Genomic DNA, 22400 nt, shown 5'->3' on the forward strand with positions numbered 1-22400 from the left:
GCTGTTTGGGCAAAGAAAAAAACGGAAAAAATTAAGCCAGTTTACTGTTTCCTGCCTGGCCCCATAGCCGCAGGAACGTATTTTGAGCAAGGGGTGCTGTGATTTTATTTTAGGCCAGGGCAGAAGTTAGCGCTTAAGTTTAATTCGCATGATTCGTGCAAGTTGAAAAATCTGAACTTCTGCAAAAATTCGCCTCACATTAACCAATCAGGAGCTTGCTCTAGTAGGGCCGTGAGCGAGCGGCAGAAGCCCCTCCCATGACGCGAATTCGCGTCTGTAATGAAGCGAAATTCACGAGCGAATGATGCGAGTAAACTCATAATGTTCAAGCATGGAACTACACGCGAATAGCGCGATTTACCGTGTTTGGTGTGAACACTCTATAAGACAGAGTCAATGAGGCTTCAATCTTCAGACAGATGAAATGCTACATTCTTGTGCCATATACACTGTAGATATATCAATCTTTCCATCGGAACTTCTTTCAGTTGATGTCATAAGCCTCCAGGCTGTGCAACATCTGCCTTCAAATCAGCCTTCACAACACTGTTTTATCTTTCTCTTTACAGCTGAGATCTTTAAAACACACGATCATCATTTAATGACGCTACCAAGATAAGTCTTTCTAGAACGGCTTTTATGCAGTTTAAGGGCATAAACATTTCTTTCTCAAGGGTTTGATAAGCACAGGAAATTACATTTTCCTTGACTTTCTTCAAGTGACATTCATTGACTGACTCACTACGTATGACAAGGTTTTGGTACCTGTGTGAAACTGTATATTCCCCAGCCTGTTTCCACACTATTCTTCATCTTCCACCAAAAAGTCCACCAACGTTAATCTACTAGCAAACAGCACCAAACAAGCGCTATGATTAGTCAGATCACCTTTCAATCAAACTCCTTCATTTTATGAAATCAAAAACCCAAAAAAATATTACATTTGCTTAGAACATTAGTACATATTTGGCGTTTTGAAACTTGGCACTCCTGGTATCAGTGAGAATGGAAAACGTAAAAAACAGGGGAAAAAACAGCTGCTCAAAAATGTAAAAACAAACATTTTAGTACATTTGGTTTTATGCCGAGAACACACGTTAATACGCTGCTGCGATTTCACACATCAAGAAAGCAAGAACGGTGTTTAAAAGTCAATAATGGGCAAATTCATTTAAAATGATGTTGTATGTGATACGACCCCTTTAAGAGCCAACATGTGCCGTGATACCAACTGCAATGTTTAATGGTTTTCCTCACAAACATAACATTTCACACAGTCAGTCCGGTCACTTACTGGAAACCAGCGCCCCACATGTGCCCACTCGTGTGTACGTGTCACTTCCACCATTTCACATACTTCCTTCATCACGCTCTACAGTATTTCAGTCGTTTTCAAAACTTGGAGTTTCTCACAAAAGCATTTAGATCTCAGATCTGTCACTATACATCATCACTGTACACAAACCTCTTATGAACAAACAGCAAACATGTGTTTAAAAACCAGACAGAGAAATGTGTGCAGAGAATTCCTTCCTTTCCATGCAGAGCTCTCAGAGGGCAAACAACATGTTCAACACTGCAAAAACAGGATACAGCCTTCAGGCCCAGTGAGGATGGAGGTGTCACGAGGGTCACAGATTATGGCGCCGTCTGTCATTGTTTTGAAGTTCTATCAGATGGAAGACCAACCTGTTTGTCTTTCTCTTTTACCTTCCCGCTGTTGGACACCCGGGAGGAAGTGACATCACGAGGGATGACAGAGATTTGGTGCAATGGCATGTTCATCCCCGCAGTTCAGTGGAGCTCACACTCTCTGAAGCAGAAGCTTGTCCACCAGCTCCGGCATGATGGAGGGAACCTCGAATTCAAATCTGACAGAGAAAGAAAAAGATATGATTCAATAAGCTGAGGAAGATGGGTCAAGAAGTGGCACATGTTGTTACACAGATCAAAAAACTGTGACCACAATCCTAAATACAAATTTTAACCCTAACCATTAAGATACTATTTTATAATATGCAGTTTCAGAAAGAATAATTAATATAGTAATAATATATTTTTTTATTATTATTACCAACCACAACAATTATTATTATTGCTATGAATAAAATAAATTTTTCACAAAATCACTGTAAGCCTTTAGAAACAGTCTAATACTAATTGATATATATATACAAAATCATCAAGTCTCATGCTGCGAAAGAAAGGAAATGGAGCCGCAGTTAAAAGCTGAATCACCAATTACAAACCATTTCCCATATACTCCCTAATAAAACACATTCATAGATGCAGAACAAAGAGCTTATACCACGCTGAGATGGTGCAAAGTCCGCTTATAAATAGGCTTTTCAACTTCTACCACCATCTGCTGCTATGACAGCAATTACATTTCTCCCCTTTTGTGACCGCGCCAACAGTAAGACCCGACACACAGGACGTCCATAGTATTATCACGGCCATCAAGCCAAATCTACCGGTTCACTGCTGCAGGAAGCTGAAATAAAATGCAAATCAGAGACTTAAAGACTTACTGCTGCGAGCACAAATGGCTTGATATAACAGACACTCCAAGCTGCAGTATGACAGACTGTTGGACGGGGAACGCTGCAGTGTTCTGTGTAGTATTCAAGAATGAGGTTTAGCCATGCAGTTGCCATTCCTTTGCAAATCCTTCTGGATCATAATATGAAATGAATTATTAAAGACTCCTTGAAACAAAACTGATAATTCTCATCTTTTTTATAGTTTACTGCAGTGTCATTTCACTGCTGTCTGAACCCGTGTATGTCCATATTTCATGATATTTCATTTTATCCATAAATCATGTTTATGTGTCACCCTTTATGTTTGTGATAAGGTTTTGTAAATATCCAACCAATAAAATGCATAAAAAAGTGCTTGACAACACAGCATTTAATCGTTTAAAAAGCACAGTGTTTTCTCTATTCAGCCACCCAAGGTTTTATAAGGCCAGCGAAAATTATATCTCAACTGGTTCAGCATTTTGTAAGCAGAGTAAAAGGATGTGGGTTGGAATCTGAGGGGAAAACATATATAGATAAAGTGTACATCTGCATAAGAGTGAATGTAAAGATATGGCAGATATTGCAATATTTATGCAACATTTGGTGTTGAGACAAACAAGTTTTGTTAAGTTTAACACCCCTAAACGTATGCTAAAAAGCAGGATGCATTAAAATGCAATACGTTATTTGTTTCTGGCTTTCTCAACTGGAATCAAATAATAAACACTTGCACCGCTAATAGTATAAGATCCTCTTACAAATCTCTGTATCTTAATTCAAGCCTACACTCCACACATTGAACTCACATCCACATTATGTGTGATTATTACAATGCAAATCATGATTCAATAACCAAATATTGTAAAATGAAGATTGAATGAAATTCTCCTCTTTTTGGCATCCAGAGTGGCAATAATTCATGAGTGGCTCACAGAACAGCTGGTCAGTTCGAATGGATGGAGGACTCACAGCAGGCTGACTATCTCAGCAGGAACTGCTCCACATGACCGATCAACACCTCATGCTAATCACACCGCATTAAAGCACAAAGCATGTGACTGCAATCACTCATATGCCACTGGATCAAGAATTATGTACAGGCCAAAACAAAGAATGTGGTAAATATAGAGTGATGCCAAGCCCACAGGAAGTGTGAAAGGCGGATTCATTCTCTGGAACCCTGCGTATTCAAGTCTTCTGAAGGAGGACACGGAGGTTTGATGTCGTAATCATGAGAAACAGCTAAAGGGAAATGTTAGGGGAAAGTAACTCATCAATGTAATGGTTTTTTTCAATGGTTTGTTAGGGACAGCGGCTTGCGGTCAGACCAATGAGTCACTTTGAGGTTTTCATGAATCCTGATGTTATGATAAAAATGATGATGATGATCTTAAGGCCTGTGGAGAGATGACTAATGCATCAGCTTCCTGCCAATTCCCCATCTCAATAAGGAAGAGTGAGGACGACTAGATCTAACGTCTACTGTCTATCCTTCATAAAAACATTAGCACAATGTTCAGGCACTTGCTTATGTCCCATTTACTATTATTATCATCATCATTTAACGTTAGGGATAACAATTCACTAATCCACGGTATCAAGAATGTTTGATACCAAACCGTCCACCATTGACAACCATAGTAGGAAAAATTGCTTTGTAAATGTATTTGTCATTTTAACGGAAAACAAAGACATTTATAGCGATTTGGAACAACGTGAGGGTGAGTAAATGATGACGGAAGTTTTATTTTGGAGCGAACTGTCTCTTTATGTGGCAACTTAGCAACAGCATGGCTTCATATTGTCACTAACATTTTAGCAACCGCACATTTGAAAGCATTCACAACACCCAAGTATCATTTTGCACCAACAGCAATTGACATTTTGTGAACGTTAGAATGTTAAAATTCAGTGTTTATCATTTAACCATTACAGAAAAAAATACAACTCGTCTGTAATGCCTCAAAGAGCATAATGAATGTCTCTTTCATCTTTCTCAACTTTCGGAGAGCAAAGCTGTGATGAGATATTGAAGATAAATAATGTACTCAAATAAATAATTTACAAAATAGTTTCGTAGTCTCACTTAAATCAAAAGAAAGACAAAAAAATGAATTGCCAAAGTTAAGTCTGTGACAGAAACAGGTAAGGAAAACTTAAAAATCTCTTATAAGTTCACGCGGGAATTCTGCAATCGTCTGCACATCTGCAATACGCAAATACATATCATGTGTACAAAATGTTTTTACACAATCACAGCATTTGCTTCAGAAGACATTTACTATCCCGCTGGAGTTTTATGGATTACTTTTCTGATCTGATGGAGCTTAAATAGAAAACCGTGCCCCTTCATTATGGCCAACATTTAATTTTTCTTACTAATGGTAAATACTGAAAATTAAAAATATTATTCCAAATATCTTTCTCGTAGTTTATCAGAAAAAAATCATTAATACAGGTTTGAAATGAGTAAATGATGATAGAATTTCTATATTTGGATGAACAATCCCTTTAATTTGCGGTGTGTGTTTGGTTATAATCTAACAATTTTTTAACTTTTTATTTATATTAACCAGAGGTTAAGTTTGGGCCACATGAAACATTTATTTATGTTGTAGCCGCTGAAACCATCTACAGTTTGTATTCTTGGTGAAAACAGGCCTAAACAGGTCATAGAAGCTGTTAAAATATCAGGCATATTAGCACTTGCTAGGATCAAGAAAGTGATTTAAAGATTTGTGTTTAAAATGCATCAGAGGGTTAGCAAACAGACTGATAGGCGGTCCATGGCCTATCCCTACAGTATACAGAGTGTAGAGGCCATCCACACGGAGACGGGTACAGCTGCGTAAAGAATTTGTATTGTATTGTTTAGCACCTCGGTCCTGGGGGAATGTGGTTTCGTTTCACAGTCTACTAAACTGTATATTGTTAAAATGTCAATAAAAGCCACTTGAACTTGATGTCATGACCCCAGCGCACAAAGTTTATGCGCATGCTCCGAATCTTCTTCTCTGTTTTTAGTGTATCTCTGTGGCAGAATGATGGCGTGATATTACAAAAAAGGCATGTACAGACATCGTTTTGAGTCGGTTTAGTGGTTTAGACTTTGCGTTTAGTGTGTTTACACAGATATTTCTTATGACGACGCTGTGAAAAGGGAAAAGAAGATTGCATCGGGATGTGGCCTACTCTATCACCAACTTCAAGTTTGTGACTAGAATGGCTGGCAAAAACCAACAACAACAGACCCCTGCTGGGTCCCAAGTCCAAAGTCTCTGCCTCATTAGAGATCCATTCCCTCAAAATTGCCATTGTGACAGAATCCCACCAATGACACATTAAAATACTGTCTTCGTAGGCAGCTAACAAAGTTTTGTAAAAGAGCCTGTGTTTGTCTTCAAAGTCCGTCACAAAAAAGTAAGATAGGACTACACAATAACAAAAGCGATTTATCTTAAAGGGGTGATTCGCCAGAAGTTTTTTCTTTGGTGCGTTATAAGTTAGCCATGCATGTATTAGACACGTAAAATTTCAAATATTTAAGTGTTGGAACAAAAGATGTATTTTATCTAGATGCAAATGCTCATCCAGACCTGCCCGAAACGCCTCATGTATCCACACCCCGGAGAATCTACTTCAGTTCGTAATACGATTTGACAAAGAACACCCAAATCTAAAAGCAATTTGTAAAATATCAGCGTGTTTCAGAGAGGCGGAGCAAAGAGGAGATACAAACATGCACGATATGTGGAAAATACAGGGTTTTAAAACCTCTGATCGTGTATACACATTGTATTACATCTAAAGCAAACAATAAGATTTGTTTTAGCCACGTCAAATGACCCCTTTAAAAGAATAACTATGAGACACAGCACTAAACCGTGATCGGCCTAGTAAATTTCCCAGCTTCCAGAAAGGAACATTTATCAATGAGCAGCTGCCATTGGAAATGACTCGCGATCAATAACACAATTAATCTATCTGAGAGACTGGACTGAGTCTTTGTGTATATATCTGGAAAATCCTTCAGCCATGTGTGTGAGACGTGTCGATTTCCAGGATTCTAACCCAGATTTATGTAAAGGTGACACAGACTGAAACGGGCGGTCTTCTTGCATTTCTACTTTACAGTTCTCATAATATGCTCCCTTACCATGTTTTATCATTACCAGTTTGCTCACCTTTACGCATAACCGCCATGTTACACTATTAACTGTTGAAGTCCCACTGCATTCAATACATTTCATTTTAAACTTATCTTTAAGCATTCAAATATCATACAGACATGCTAAAAATTTGTTGGTACCCCTCCACAAAAAACAAAGAATACACAATTTTCTCTGAAATTACTTGAAACTGACAAAGGTAATTGGCATTCGACGTTGTTTATTCCATATTTAATAGCTTTTGATTTTTTGTTCAACATAATATTGTAAGACTGGGGTTAAAATGAAGGTATAAAGATATTAGAGGATATAGCGGGAAAAGATCAATTACAGAGCGTGCGTTACGTGATTCTCGGTTGTGAAGACGCGCAGCTCAATTTAAACAACCAAAATAGTCAAAAGTTTGAAATGGTTTATCAGGCTATGGCAGTCCGGATGGAACGAAGCAAAGGTCCGGATCCGGACTGCGGTCCGTCTTGATGACTGGTATACGCAGATTCATGAACATTCAAATTAAACTCCACCACTATTCAGACATCTGGCTGTTGATCAGTCTAAATTAAAAATATTGGAGATGCAAATTTAGCCAGGTAACAGTTCTTCTCATTACTACAATAACGAACATCTCCAGGTCCTGCACTCTGTCCACCATTTTTTAGATGCCTGCATATCGCACATGAGCGCGCTGGTAACGTATGATGTCTACGTGAACAGGGAGCACGGTGGGATGCTAAATACGTTGACTGAAAATGTACACAACGTATCATTGCCCTCGGGCCGAAATTGGTCCCACGTTTTTTTACGTTGCCGTAGAGCCTTTCACAGACGATATATAATAATAAAAATATGAATGTTTCACTTCACTTATAGATTTCAGGATGTTAGGAGACTTCCAACCAGCATGACAAAAAACGTTTCTGCACAGCATTGCCTACTCTGCCTTTGTGGGCAGCGTGTGCTCGTGTTGCAGAAATAGAGGAATGTCATATGGCACATGTAATTTTCATCTAAAAAAACAAAAAAGGCGTGGCTTGACGACAGTACTGCTTTTAAAAATGCAATACTTTGAGGTCACACATGGCTCCATGAAGTCAAACACACCTATGGTTTTTATGGCAGTAAAAGTGGAAACCAAGGATAACGTGAACATGACAAACGTCAATGTCATGTAACACTGGTTGTGATAGCAAATGTTTCTTCATTCAAACATTGTTTGAAACGTTTGGGATAGTGTAGGTACAAGTGAACAAAATATATAACACCATGTTAGTTATTTTGGATGTTTAATGCAAAAATCGTACAAAGTTCTTACATATTGTCCCTTAGCGGTGTCTGTTTTCAATTGTTCCATTTCCAGTAAAAGACGAAAACAGGATTTATTTCTGCTGTGTTTCTGAACAGTTACACAATCATACATCCCATTAACTCAAATCCGTTAAGTTTCAGGCAGCTGGATAACTTCAGGTGGTGCCATATCTGACCAGCATGATATCATCCCATGATTATTCAAAGCTAAATAAGTGTCTTCCTGGTTTAAACCCCATCAGTGTGTTTTACTGTGTGACTTCAAGATCAGAGAGGGACACAGACGGCGTCGGTGATGGAACATCATCACAGACTGTTAAGAGATCGGCGCGAGATAAACTGGACTCGATATGTCCTGATGAGAGACTCACACGCAGTCTCTGCTGCAGAACACAACAGCACTTTCATTTCATATTCAGAGTCTGGAGTGAGAGAACAAATTATCATAATGTTTATGCGTAAACAACATTCCTTCAAATCAAAGTAATTCATGAGGAGAGGTGTAGAAAACATGGCAGTCTTCCTCCTGTTTCACCAATGCTGTGAGATGTGACGTCTCTAATGCTGCATGAATTTTACTCTAACATCACAATAAAGAGCCACTTTTGTAAAGTTGTGATGTTCAGTCGATTAGTGACGCTAATTCCTGATGTAAATGAAGAAAGTAACTTAGGATCTTGAAAAATGAACATTTTGAGGTGGAACCTGGGATCAAACTTTTCAAGTCCCCATGAAATTAGACGTTCTGTGGAATTTAGTGTAAATACGTCGGCCTTAAGAATATCTCCAAAACATTGACAAAAACACATTTATCAGATGTAAACATTCTCACTTCCAACAATATAGATCAATAATCAACTATTTTAAAAGAGCGGAGCCACTCGATATGTCCCGCCCTAACTTAGCACCTGTTTCAATGGAAGTTACATCAATATATCTATCAATGAATCTAATGAACCAGTCCATTCTTGTGATATAATTATTGAATCCCTAATGGGTCTGATTGGTCTCTTGTTATGTTGTTCGGGCTGTTTTTGTCTTAATGGGAAGCTCTTAAACAGATTGAACTGTAGACTGAAACAGACTTTGAGTCTGCTCCGTGAGACCCATGACCATAGGGTAGTTTCTTTTTTAAACACAAAAACACAGACACTGCAGGCTTAAACAGGAAGAGCCTTCTAAAATAAATCCTGCCGATCTATAGAGAAATCAGACCAGACTTTCTGCTTTAGTTGTAGTTTCTGTCACAGAGCCTCTCCATTCGCAAACGATTATATTTGGCAAGAGCAGCAGGATGAGACATTTGGAAAGAAAAACTGCAACATCGCATCAAAACCATAACAAGTCTCTAAACCGACACGTGGATCTTTAAAAAAACCATCAAAAGATCTTCAAAATCTTAGCCTTTAACAACGTTGATCGTTTAAAAACATCATAATACATATGAATATTTCAGTTTGTCTTGACCAATGCACGCATACAGTTATATGTGCAAGCGTCACAACACTAATCCTCAACAAACAACGTTCCTATCAGTGTTTCCCTAGGTTTAAGGGTTTGGGGGGTGGTCTCTAATATTTTCTTTGTCCTGACAATAATTTTTTTTTTAATTAATATTTAATCAGTTGAAAACATCTATAAATACATATACAAAGTTAGCATCTATTGATTTATCAGGCCATTTATTTTATATTCTGATACCCACAGTATGTATGAAGCATAGAAGGCCTGTTGACTGAGAAAATGTTTTCTAGGCTCTGCTGCTAAAGTGAAGTCCTAGTGGTCTATTTTAATAAAAAAAACACTACTGACAACAAAATGTAACAACTGAAATGAAATTATCATGAGCAGAAGTGCTTACAAAGTTACTAATAAGATGCCTTTCCATTCGTACTAGAACTGATTCTAAATAATCTTTCAGATTAAAACCTGATTCAATATGAAATGCACTTAACATTCTGATTATTAATGCTATTAATATTATTAATATGATTAATGCTAAATGTAGATACAAGACGTTATGGTTTATAATCTGTGACAAACCTATATACCAAACAGTTATCTGACTGACAGCAAAAAAACTTCATTAGGCTCCTGCTGCATTTTTGTTTACTCAAGCGTTACTGTAAAAGTGTCCATTTATTTAGGGAGAAGCAGCGCTCACGGAGCGGAAAAGGTTATTAGATAAAGATATTAGAAGATATCGCGGCAAAATATAATTAACATACATGTCCCTGAGTGCGTATGATGTGTACAGCTCAGTTATGTAAACGCGCTGCTCAATTTAAACTACATAAATAGTCTGATGATTTATTGGTTCATTATGTCTCGCGGTCCGGATGGAAGAGAAGCCAAGCTGGGTGAAAACCTGTCATCCGGTGGTGACTGAACTGTGTGTTGCTGCGTTTTAGGAGCAGGGCATGTGTCTTTTCTAAACTTAAACTCGGAGCAGGAGAGCGATGTTGCCATTTTCACCACCCTGGGAGCGTTTAAAAACTAAAATATTTGTATCTGCCTTCAATTGGTTGGGATATTTACCGACACATGCTCTCTGTCCGCTGGTGGTAGTGTGGTTACCTGTGTGTGTGCGCGCACCGGGCAGAGAACAAAAGAGAATTGTAAACGCGCAACCATGTAGAAACAGAAATGTAATGCCGCCGTGTAAATAAGAGTAATTACATGATGCTATTTAGTTTGTTTAATAAAAGCGCAATGAATACACATGTTCTATAGGAAAGGTGAACTTAAATGACTTCTCTTGTGATCTGGCGCTATATGGAAAATACAATTTAACTTGACCTTCAAGGGGCGGGGGATGCTATTGGAGGGGCGCGACGCCCCCCTACAGTAATGGTAGGGGAAACACTGTCTATGGTGACCTCTCACACCCACAGCCCAGATTCAAGCTACCCGGAGGAGTTAGAAGAGCGATCGAAATGCTTATATTGAAAGTTACGTCTCTCTGTGGCGTATGATATAGAACTCATTGCCTCGCTATGTAATCACATGTAAAACGTTTTAAAAGTAAACCATGCAGCAAAGTATCCGGTGAGCAGATGGAAGCAAACTGCGACGCGTCCGTAGGGGTCCGCTGTGTTTAGCTCCTCATATCTGTGTGAGCAGTCTCTCTTGCATTTGAACCATATAAAGTCTATACATACAGCTGTCAAGGTTGACAGAGGAGTCTCAATGCCGGTATGCAAGTGTCTTGACTATGTGAGAACCAAACAACACAGCTATTAGCACGGCGCTAGTTACGTCTCTTTCATGAGGTGTTGGGCAGACCAGTCGGCGTATGACATCAAAGACACCACTTTCTAGCGGTACTCTGATGTCAGACATTCGCCGATCAGTCTGCAGCATTTCAAGAAGTCGAACATACCCAACGCAAAGTCAGAAGACACATGCAGTAATTTGTGAGTATGAGTACTATAGGAACATGCACTTTTTTAATCATTATATGTTAGATGTAATGAAGTTTAATTGAATGGGGGCCTAATGTAAATCTGTAAGTTGTTTATAAGTAATGGAAAAAATAATTTGGAGTTTCGTTTGTTACACTGAGTGTGAGTTGTATGTGGGCTTGTTATCTCATGTAAGGAAAATACAATTGATCCCTGCCGGAACCAGAAGTGAGACTGTGGTCTGTGGACATAAATCAAGTTATTAGATATAACTCACTCTTGATAGCAAAAATGTATGAACCAAAACTGAAAAAATGGCTCTTTGGTTAAAAAAGGTTCCTGAGCCCTGCTCTGAACAATACAGAGAAACACAAGACACGTCTGGAGGATCTTTTACCCACTTAAACTTCAAAATCATGAAAATGTAATTGGTAGTTAGAACACACTAACTGCTTTTCCAATTGGCTTGTTCTTTATTTGAAGGGAACATAATTACAGAAAACCTTGTTTATTAGAATTTGGTCACTTTTAGCAATGAAACCTACGTGAGAAATACAATGACCCAAGTTTAAATCCTGATAATGATAAAGGATGGGTAAGAGGGGTGAGAGAGTCAAGCACGTTTTATTAATGCATCAAACATGTCGGCAGTGTGGTGTTTAAAGTGTCAGAGAAAGACACGACACGTTTTAAATACAAGTAACTTCAAACACAATCATTTGATATGGAGTTAGATACACATAGAAGAAAGAGAGAAAAGATTTCTTAACTAAACAGCAGTCCATCAACCTCTCAGATTTCAGCAACATCTAAACAGGTAGGCCCACGCCTCATTTTAATAAAAAGTAACGCACCTAATACCAGACAGGTCTGAGTCGGTGGAAAACCCAATCAAAACTTCTAATTCAGATAGGGGCTGTGTTAACCACGATTTGATACCCATCCAGATGCACTATAATCAGTGCATTACTAACATTTTCAGGAACAACATTATTTCCGTGGAGTCCTTGAAATAAAGTTGACTGAAAAAGAGTCAATAAGTGACAACTTGTTTTTAAAATCATCTACAGAACATCCTTGGGACCCATCATATGGTCACACGGCTTCTCCTTTCCCTGATATGAACCCATCTCTTCTGTGAATACTTGACAGACAAATGATAGAAAAAGAAAAATAACCCTCTCTCTTTCTCTTTGTTGAAACTAGTAGTTTTAGCATTGTATTATTGCTCCTGTATGACATTTCGCTTTATTGTTCCCTGAACTCTCTGTAAGTCACTTTGGATAAAAGCATCTGCTAAATGACTAAATGTAAATGTTAAAATTGTTGCTGTCTGACCTTGTGAATTAAATTTTGCTGTTATCAGCTGCGTCTGCGAAAAATGCAAAATGAAGAGTGTGGGGTTAAAACAAAGTACCATGACCTTCTTTAAAAGGTGTGTTTTTCCCTGTATGATAACCAGACCCTGGCTCAATATAGCGTTAAAAACAAACTACATAGTATGTTTTATAGACAAATGACCTTCTCTCAGAAAAAATGATGATTAAACAGATTTTCCTGAAAACAGTCAGGTTTGCATTAAGAATCTGTTTAATACATTTCTATCAGTTTTTCTGAATTTATATCAACAGGACTAATGGAATTTTTGTAATTACCTAAGTCAGCCTTTAGTTTTGCATCCTACATTTTTTTAGGGAGTATTGGAATGTAGGTTTTGTTAACCATAATATTGCATATGGTCATTTAAAGGTATACGTAAAAATATGTCTTCAAATATTGTCGTCAGCTGTTTCTGATCAGTGGTGCCACACCTGGCTGGTGTTGAAAGTAATTGTATGCAAGAATAAAACAACATATTTGAATTTGAAGTATTTATGTCTCTTACCGTTTTTAATTACAGAAAATACTCAAAAGTAATTAAATATGTATTTTAAATACATTAAATTAAAAGACAACGTAATTTTTGCTGATGCTCATGAAAGGCAAAACTGGAGCATGGTCCTGGCAGCAGACTGACAGTTGAAGGGGAGGAGTTAACGGATGCTCCGCCCAACCCGTCTAACTTACGTCATCTAAAATGGATAGTCATTACAGGAAGGAAGTGCATTTTAAGATTTTAAGTAAAGATTACGAGGGCACACACATTTTAAAGCCCCTCCCCAATCCGAAAAATGCACTTTAACATGTTAAAATAACCTAAATTTGAAAGGCCAGTGTGTGTGCAGAACCACCCTGTAATTATACAAACCAATGGATTCTGTTTTACTAATCTCATATAAACCACAACAGTCAAACTGAACAGGCTGTTGGCAATCTCCTAGAAAAGTGACACTCTGATAACACAGTTATTTAGTTTTGCTGTTGGAAGAGCCGGATCGCACAGCCTTTCTGTGGAGACCAGCAGCTCATTTGCATTTAAAGAGACACACACCAAAACACCCTGTTCTTCCTCACAGGCTAAAATGGACATGTAGGGCACAGTATAATAAAAGATCTGTGGTGTAGTTTGAGCTGAAACTTCACAGACACATTCTGTGGACTTTATATTACATGTTGTAAAAGGGCTAGAGCAGAGGGCCTTTAAAAAGAAATATTTCACTGGGTCTTTAAAAAAACAATATCATAAAAGCAATATCACACATGCACATTAAATATCAGCTGTCATCATGTGATCTCGTTTAATTTGCACTTTTATGATCGTTTAAACCGCACTTGTTGGTGTTATTTCTGTACATACTAATCATGCTTGGGCTATCATCATAAGCACATAAGTGATAATAACAGCCAATCAATTCATCATTTCATAAGTGGATTATAATTGCTTTTCTTCAAGATGCCCATAGAGTTGTACTCTCCATCGCTATTAAAACTCATGAATGTTCTGATGTGCAAAAAGCAAATAATCTGCCTGGTCCAACTCATAAAGGCCATTGGGGACATGGTGTTCAAACGTCATAATACATCAGCACAAACGTCCCAATGTGCTCTCACAGTATGTAAGATAAGGTTTGTGTGACAGTCTGTATCCTGGTAATTAACAACCTTCATGAGCTTTCTTCTTTCACTGTTTGTGTTTCCAAAATAGAAACAGAGTCTGACCCACAGACACATTTAAGCAGGAAAGTTAACGTGCGCATTTTAACCAGATGTTGTCGCGTGTTCCACAAAAACACTTAGATGCTCACAGGTGCATCTGCCTCTTGATCGGCCCATAATCTGCGGCACTATCGGCCGAATCCGATCGATTAACAAATCCCCAAAATCGGCCCCGATTAGACGGTCAACCTCATATATGCAGGTTGTTCAATGGTATAGATGGTTTCAGCGGCAACAACATAAACGTTGTGTGGTATAAACTTAACTTCCGATAGACCTTCGCAAAGAATCAAAGAATGTAAGATTAAAGAGGTCCTTCATTTCTTTCTTTTGTCTGAACCCATTTTTTGTCTTTACTAATATCTAACAAACAGAGTTTGAGCAGATAAAGGATGACAGCTGTGTCAAACACGATCAATACACTGCTTAGAAGTCGCTTTTATTATTCATGATTCATTACAGCAAGCAATGGCTAGCACAGCCTTTATTCTAGTTTCTGTATACTCTGAACTGATGTCTGGATAGATTCTCCCATTATGTGATATCCTTACCTTCCTCCAGCTCCTGCTAGCAGTTCATATTTAACTCAGACATGACTTACAGCCATTTGATTTTTACTTTTAATTGTAAAAATGCCTAGTATTTGAATCCAGTGTAACAAAAGAAATACACGAGGAAAGAGTGACACATTCGGCTACTAGACAACACGTTTTTTTCCAAATATGAGTGAATGTGAAAAGAATTGGTATGCCAGCTCTGTTTAAATATCATCGCATGCTGTCAGGTTTTGAATAATGTCTTGGCTTATGAAACACTACAGTTCTGCACTACTTATGATTTTAGAATAATACTCAGGGCTGTTTACACCTGGTATTCATAAGGACTGGGCAAAAACATCGATACATGTAACTATCGCAATATGTTTATTGATAGTGATACATCTACTAGTGATACATTCTTTGAAATCACAACAACAGCCAAGTGACTTGCGCAACCCACCTTATTCCCTTGTGCTACCCACTTGAGGGGCGCAATCCACAGTTTGGGAACCCAAACCCCTGATGTAAAGGTCCATGCATCACACATCATGGCCACTCTGCAGAGATAAGGGATGTTTTTACACTTATCCTAACAGAAAACCCATGGTGGTGCACAGCATGTTGTATTTCTAGCTCTACTTCTTACATGTTCTGTTTAAAATTGCAATATATAGCAAATGTGTATCGTATCGACATATATAGCAATATATCGTATCGTGACCAATGTATCGTATCGGGAGGCACTTGCCGATACACATATTCATAAACGTATCAGTGAACGGTAAATGTGCTCCAAAACATTCTGATATTTCGAGATGGTGTAAACATTACTGCATTTTGATGCATTGTCAATAACTGAGCAAGTTAGGTTCAGCTTTAAAACGAATGGTGGGCACATGGAGAAGCCACAGAGAATAACATGGGATTTGTTGTGATGTCTCAAGGACCCCATATATTAAAGATTCTTCTCTTCACAGGGTGCCTTGTTATTGGGTTGAAAATATCAACAAATCTACTTTCTGAAGGACGACAAGCCTTTAAGAGCGAGCTGTTCCACACAGTCAGATCAATGTCTGTCAATGCCACACTAAACACGCAGAATAACTTTGAATACAGAAAACCACTTTACTATCCCCACTTATGACTGAAACTGGTGGATAGATTAACTCCCCAAGATTTCCATCTCTCCTCTCTTGTTGTATGTGCAATAATACAAATAATATACATATTTGTTTACTTTGCTATATAGAACTTCATTAATGGCCCCTATCTTTACAAATACATTCAGTTTAGTTTAGTTTACAAAAAAACTGCAAAGTTCTTCCAAAGGAAACACGGCAGCTCCAAATTCCACATTACTCTATTTGAATAATTCATATTCAAGTCCAAGACAATGTTTAAAATGGAACGGCAGTATACTACTTATGGAAAACTTTGCACTCTTTACTGCTTACGGTGTTATTCATTCCTAACTATGATGAAAGAAGGTCAAATTGAATTGCAAAGTAGGGTGTCAATGTCACATCTGCCAGGTTTTCCAAACATACAGAAAAGTTGCATAATGTGCACAGTATATCAATAATATAGTCCTGAAGCAGTAAGAGTACTATGCATGGATCTTCTAAACACAGCCCATGAAAGTGGGAAGGAAGTGTCAGAGGTAGTGAATCCTGTCATAAACGTAAAAATCAAAGCTTAGAAGCACGTGTCTGGATAAGTCAAAAAAGATAAGTCAAATGTTCTCCCATCTGTTCTCCCAACCAACATTGTTCAAAATATCTTCTTAAGTCATACAGGTTTGAAATGACTAAAGGGTGCGAAAATGATGACAGAATTTTCATTTTGAAGGTGAACTACTCCTTTAACCCCGAAGTCTGTATTATATTTTCATCTCTAGCTAGGCTCCCCCTTTAAATTATGTACTGTACTGTATATTAGAAAGGTGAAAGCCATATAGCAATAGCAGATGACTAATATGGTTGGCTGCACTGTTATTATTTTGCTGTAGTTATGCAGCTAGTTGCCAGTAACCCATCTATTTTATTGGCAGGCTACAGTTTGTTGAAAGATAAATGAACATTAAACATTAAGAAGTATTTATCCAAGTAAATAACTGCTGCCTGTAATTTATACGGAAATTCTTTACAGTTTGATGCCAAATATGATAAATTAATGTGTCCAATATAATACAAATGTAACCACTGTAAATGAAAGACATAAATTGGAGAAACACAATTCATATTTACAGTATTGTTTGTTACATGCTTAGTTAGCAGCATGTAGACTTGTTGTTGTGTTTTACACAACTTAATTTTATGTTAAAAAGCAAATGACGATTGGTCATTTAACTGTCTTTCGGACACTGGCTTCAGATCCGATTGGCTTTTCTTTAAAAAAAAACTCATGTACAGTGCTATATGGCGACAATGCAACCAATTAAAAAATGTATTTGTCTAAATACCATAGCTCTCCTTTACAACCATCTTGTCCAGGTTAAGTAGTATTACTGTACTGTAGTATTATAAACAGTAACAAATTAGAGTCTTCTTAGAGCAACAAATTATTGTAACTAAAAAGATAAACTTGAGGCTAAAATACACAAGACTTGCTCAGATATTGCCCAGATTTCCAGTCTGGCCTTGTTTCAAAAAGTATGTGCCAGTCTGCAGATTTGATCAGTTAGTATGTTTCTATCTGACACTTTCAAAAAGTCTGCATGTGTCTAGTTTAAAAGAAATTGTTCAGATTTTAAAAGTCTTGTAGTGTATTCCAGCCATTACTCAAAGAGTCACTTTAGAGTTTTATGGATTTTCCTACATAATAAACTCCTGAGAGCTGGAGGAGCAAGTGTATCTGGACTAATATTGAAGTGAAAGCACAAAAGCCCTGTGAAATGCATATAGCACATTTAAGCACAAAGATGCATTTGCTCAATGAACAGACTTCAGACATCTCTAAAAACACATTGAAAAGCATAAACACACAGGAGGCTTTCAAGTCAAAAGTGGCCACATGAATGTACCTGTTACGATTTTCCAATCTGAATGTAATCTAAACAAATGCATTTGTGAATTAAACAGAAACTGCCAACTCCAACAACTTGCTGTACACTACAAAGCACTACTAAAAATGAGCGTCTTTATCATTTTGTCATTTCAACTATGTGGCATTAATGATTTATGCTGTTGCAAACTGGTATGGGGGCCAGGGATGGATGACAGACCAGGCCAATGGGGCCAGTGCCCCTCGACTATCGTGAGCCAGAGGGGGCCCTGGGCTTCAAGGTTGCGCCATCGAGTTTGGTACAGAGCACCCAACAACTATGCAAAACAAACATTCTATCTATGTTTAATAGGTGGGTTCCATGGCTTATGGGGATACCCTGTAAAAAATGATCAACAAAGATCAACAAAGCATGGCAAAATATGTTTCTATGTTACTTGAACTTATTAGAATAATAGTTAACTTATTAATGAAATAAAAACACATTTAAATAGCATTTTCTGAATCTTTTGCTTGATGATTTGATGTTTACAGTGTGGAAGGGGCATGTTTTATTAATTTGGTCCATTGTTGATTTTTTCGCCGTGTAGATAATATAAGACTTCTATATACCATGTCCAGATTTTTAGCGTAGCGCAGGCATTTGACGCAGAGCAAGAGCGGTTTTAATATTCATTATCATCTTAACTTTCACTTTCTATAATTGTGAATGTGCAGATAAGAGAAAGAACGGAAAAATTGTGGGAGGGGGCCCTTGGAGGTAACTGGTCCCGGGGCCCTTTGAAGTCATAATCCGTCCCTCTGGGGCTGTAGCATGTTGTCGTTGACTTATTTAATGGTGGCGTGTCATAAACAATTTTTGTTTCACTAATGTCATTGTATGGTGCCCACAGGTCACTCTGCACATCTAGACTGCAGTTGATGCAATGGGCATTAACATAACTCCCTGACATCACCTTCCAAAAAGGGAATTGCTCTTTTCGATTCACCATATTAGGGGTGTGACAATATATCGATAGGCGATGTATATTCGACCCAGGTTTAAATAAGTGCCAGTTAAATTACTATAAAACTATTAATTTACCTACTGAAAAAGGTTTTGTGGACTTGAATGAAGAGACAAATGTTGCACTTAACCTTTTCATGGTCATTTTGTTTTCATAGTTTGGCAGATATTGTGATGTATCGTTATAGAACGGCCAAACATTACATTGATTATCGTAGTATCGTCACATCACGATATTACCGGTTTAGTGAGCATGTTCGTGAATCGTATCGTGAGGTACCCTGTGATTCCCATCCCTGCACAATATACAGATACTCAGATATTCATGGCAAGTCTTTCATGCAGCTGCAGAGCATCTTTATCCTCATCATACACATTTCACGTATTTTTTGTCATGCTGGTTGGAAGCCTCTTAACATCCTGATAGCAATCAATAAGTACGCGAAAATAAGTAAAGCGAAACATTGGTATTTTTATAATTATATATGGTCTGTGAAAGGCGTAGGTTAATAAACTGTAGACCATTTACTACCCTTGGCCCGAGGGCAATGATACGTCATGTGTACAGTATTTTGCATCCCACTGCGCACATCATACTGCTCATGCGTGATGTGCAGGCAGCGGGACAATGGCAGACAGAGCAGGTACCTGGAGACGTTCATAATTGTAGTAATGTAATTCACTTTGTACACTGATGATTTCTCACTGGTGAAGTGACATGACTTCACTTGAACCGATCAAACAGCTTCTGGTCTGTGCGCGCGCTCATGTGTTTTGGAGGAGGCGTGGCTTTGGATGGCGAGAGGGAGGGATCGTATGATTGCACTGCTAGCAGGCAAACGTTAGCATTTTCCAAATGATCTACTCTGCCTTTAAAGGGATACTCCTACCAAAAATGTTGTTCCAGACATGTATACATTTCTTTGTTCGGTTGAACACAACTGGGGCACTTTTGCCTACCATTTACATTTTTCCTACTACAGCAGTCGATGGTGCTTCAGAAGAATCTCTCTTTGTGTTCAACCAAACAAAGAAATGTGGGGTGGAGCATCCCTTCAATGGGTCAGTATAAAGATACTGTACACCGTTCCTTCTCAGTCTCTATGTTCTGTTATCAGCTGTACAGCATATGGAAGCCGTGTCAGATTCGATGATCACATGATCCCCCACAACACTCCTTCTTCCATTCCGGTATGTAACGCCCACATTTCACAACCCGATCAATTCCTGAAGTAGAAAAGGTGTCAAGTTCTCACATTAGAGAAGCCCATTTGATTTTCATTTATACTCCAGAACACACGTGGTTGCCTTTTCATTTCTTATTCATGTTTCAGTGTTGTTGTTTTGTTTATGGCTTGCCTTCCTTTCAGCAACAGAGATAAGTCTGATAAAGAATAATGCATCGTCCATTAGTCATTAAAGGGACGGTTCCCCCAAAATAAAAAAGATCTGTCATCGTTTATTCACCCCCATGACATTCAAAACATGCATATGAATCTACCGAGGAACACAACGAATATGAGAAATGCGATGCCACACAATGCAAGTCAACGAGAGCCAATGTGGCTTGTTTGGCTATTAACATTCTTCAGAATATCTTCTTTTATGGTCTGCAGAAGACAGAAAGTCATACAAGTTGGGAAATGACACGAGGGTGTATTTTCATTCTCTTTAACACCGCCAGACAAGCAAGCAACACATAAACACGCATGCAAATCGAAGATTTCACAACATGGAAGATAGCCAAACTTTGATTTAATCCTTTTCTGGATAGACTGCACTTGTAAAATGCTTTCCTTGTCTAAAAAACACAGCACGTGAAACAAAACCTCTCGCATTCTTGAAGCACGTCCTACAACATCAAGCAAGCTCATTCAACTTCACGCAAACAGGATCATGATGCAACACCCTTGATGGTACAAAGAAATCAACGTTTTCCTCAAACATTGTGTTGTCAAGATGACATTACAACAAAGTGACAAGGTCCGACAAGACTGTGACGGGACAAGTGACGTGATTTACACCAAATAGTGTTAAAGAAACGATAGAAATACACTACACGAAGACCATAACGCGTTTACCGCATTCAAAACAGAAGTGAAATCTCTGTCAGTGGACAACATCACAACATTTGCAGCAAATGCGAAAGAAACAGCACGAATGTGAATGACAAAGATCCTCTCCTTAAGCAACTAAAGCGGCAGATAGTAAAGTCGAAATAAAACACACGTCATTCTTTAAAGTACGCAATAATATCGATGTGCATCCACCAGACCTACCGCAGGCGTCTCTCTCTCTCTCTCTCTTTGTGCACATCTTTGACTGACAACATTGCGGTCGATCTGTGTTGACGGCAGCTGCAACCCGTAAACAATAGTCAAACCTCAATTTGCGTGCACTTACATCTCGACGAGACAAACAGTGTCGTCTGTTCCTGCTCATGTACACAGAGGCAAGACGAACGCCGTTATGCCACAAACACCGACGTGACTTACGCACGGCTCGTGCAGTAGCTCGCATCCTTTATGCCGTTCGTGCAATAAACACGGTCTCTCGTGGCCGTCCGCGTCTTCTGCAATGAACGTGTGCGTTACGAAGGCTGCGGTGTAGTTTGGTATTGAAACACGGAGACAGATTGAAGTCCGCAAATGTAGTGTCATGCGTGAAACCGTTGAGGACCGCGCGCGCTTCGACGCGACCGCCGCAGATGTTCACTCACCTCGTCTTTCTCCGGGTGTAAAAGGCGATGTTTTTGTTTTTATTTCACGGTCCCCATCTGATAGAATGCGTCATGTCCACAGACTTCCGCGTACGGGAGCGAAAGCGAGCTGAGAAAATCAAATAAAGCGGAGAGCATGCGCGTCTGATCATGCGCACTAGTGCGGCGCTGCTGAGCACCGTGCATGCAAGTCTACTCGTTTATGTGGCCGGTTAATCGAGCGCTGTGTAGCGGATGTGTGAATGAAAAGGTAGATTCATTTGTTTAATTTTTTTGCTTGAAGATGATAATGTATTTGTTGTCATTTTAGGGTGCACGGGCTCGTAATGTTAGCCACGTGAAATATTATGAAGCATGGCATGTGTACTTGTTTTTATAATAAAGAAAAACAAAGAAGAAACATCATATTTTTTATTTAAGTTTATTTTAATGACTTATTTTACATCATTTCAAGCCCGGTTGATGGTTCTTGAGGCCCTCTGGTGGACCCCGGTCTCGTGTTAAGACTGTCTAAACTGAAAACAACTTGCAATGACATATCTTAAAAAACATTAGTGGTATTGTTTTGTCTAGTTTAACTAAGGCATGGCCCTGGATTCATCTAATCCCTGTCTAGATACCGCCACAATAAAAG

General features: G+C 38.5%; 1 protein-coding gene across 4 annotated transcripts in view; it reads right to left on the bottom strand.

The window, feature by feature from the left end:
• Positions 1-21998, bottom strand: part of marchf8 (membrane-associated ring finger (C3HC4) 8) — an 82154-nt gene extending 60156 nt beyond the window's left edge. The window contains exons 1-2 of one of the 4 annotated variants that reach the window (XM_079473163.1): positions 21767-21998; positions 1690-1871 (exon numbers count right to left, since the gene is read on the bottom strand). In XM_079473163.1, the coding sequence (XP_079329289.1) occupies positions 1690-1785 (96 nt within the window). In that variant the 5' untranslated portion in view covers positions 1786-1871; positions 21767-21998. Of the gene's footprint in view, positions 1-1689; positions 1872-21326 lie in introns of all 4 variants that reach the window. The other 3 variants (XM_079473160.1, XM_079473164.1, XM_079473165.1) reach the window with 3 other exon arrangements.
• Positions 21999-22400: the final 402 nt, after the last annotated feature.

This window comes from Barbatula barbatula, assembly GCF_947034865.1.
Source record: "Barbatula barbatula genome assembly, chromosome: 14".
Lineage (NCBI taxonomy): Eukaryota > Metazoa > Chordata > Actinopteri > Cypriniformes > Nemacheilidae > Barbatula > Barbatula barbatula.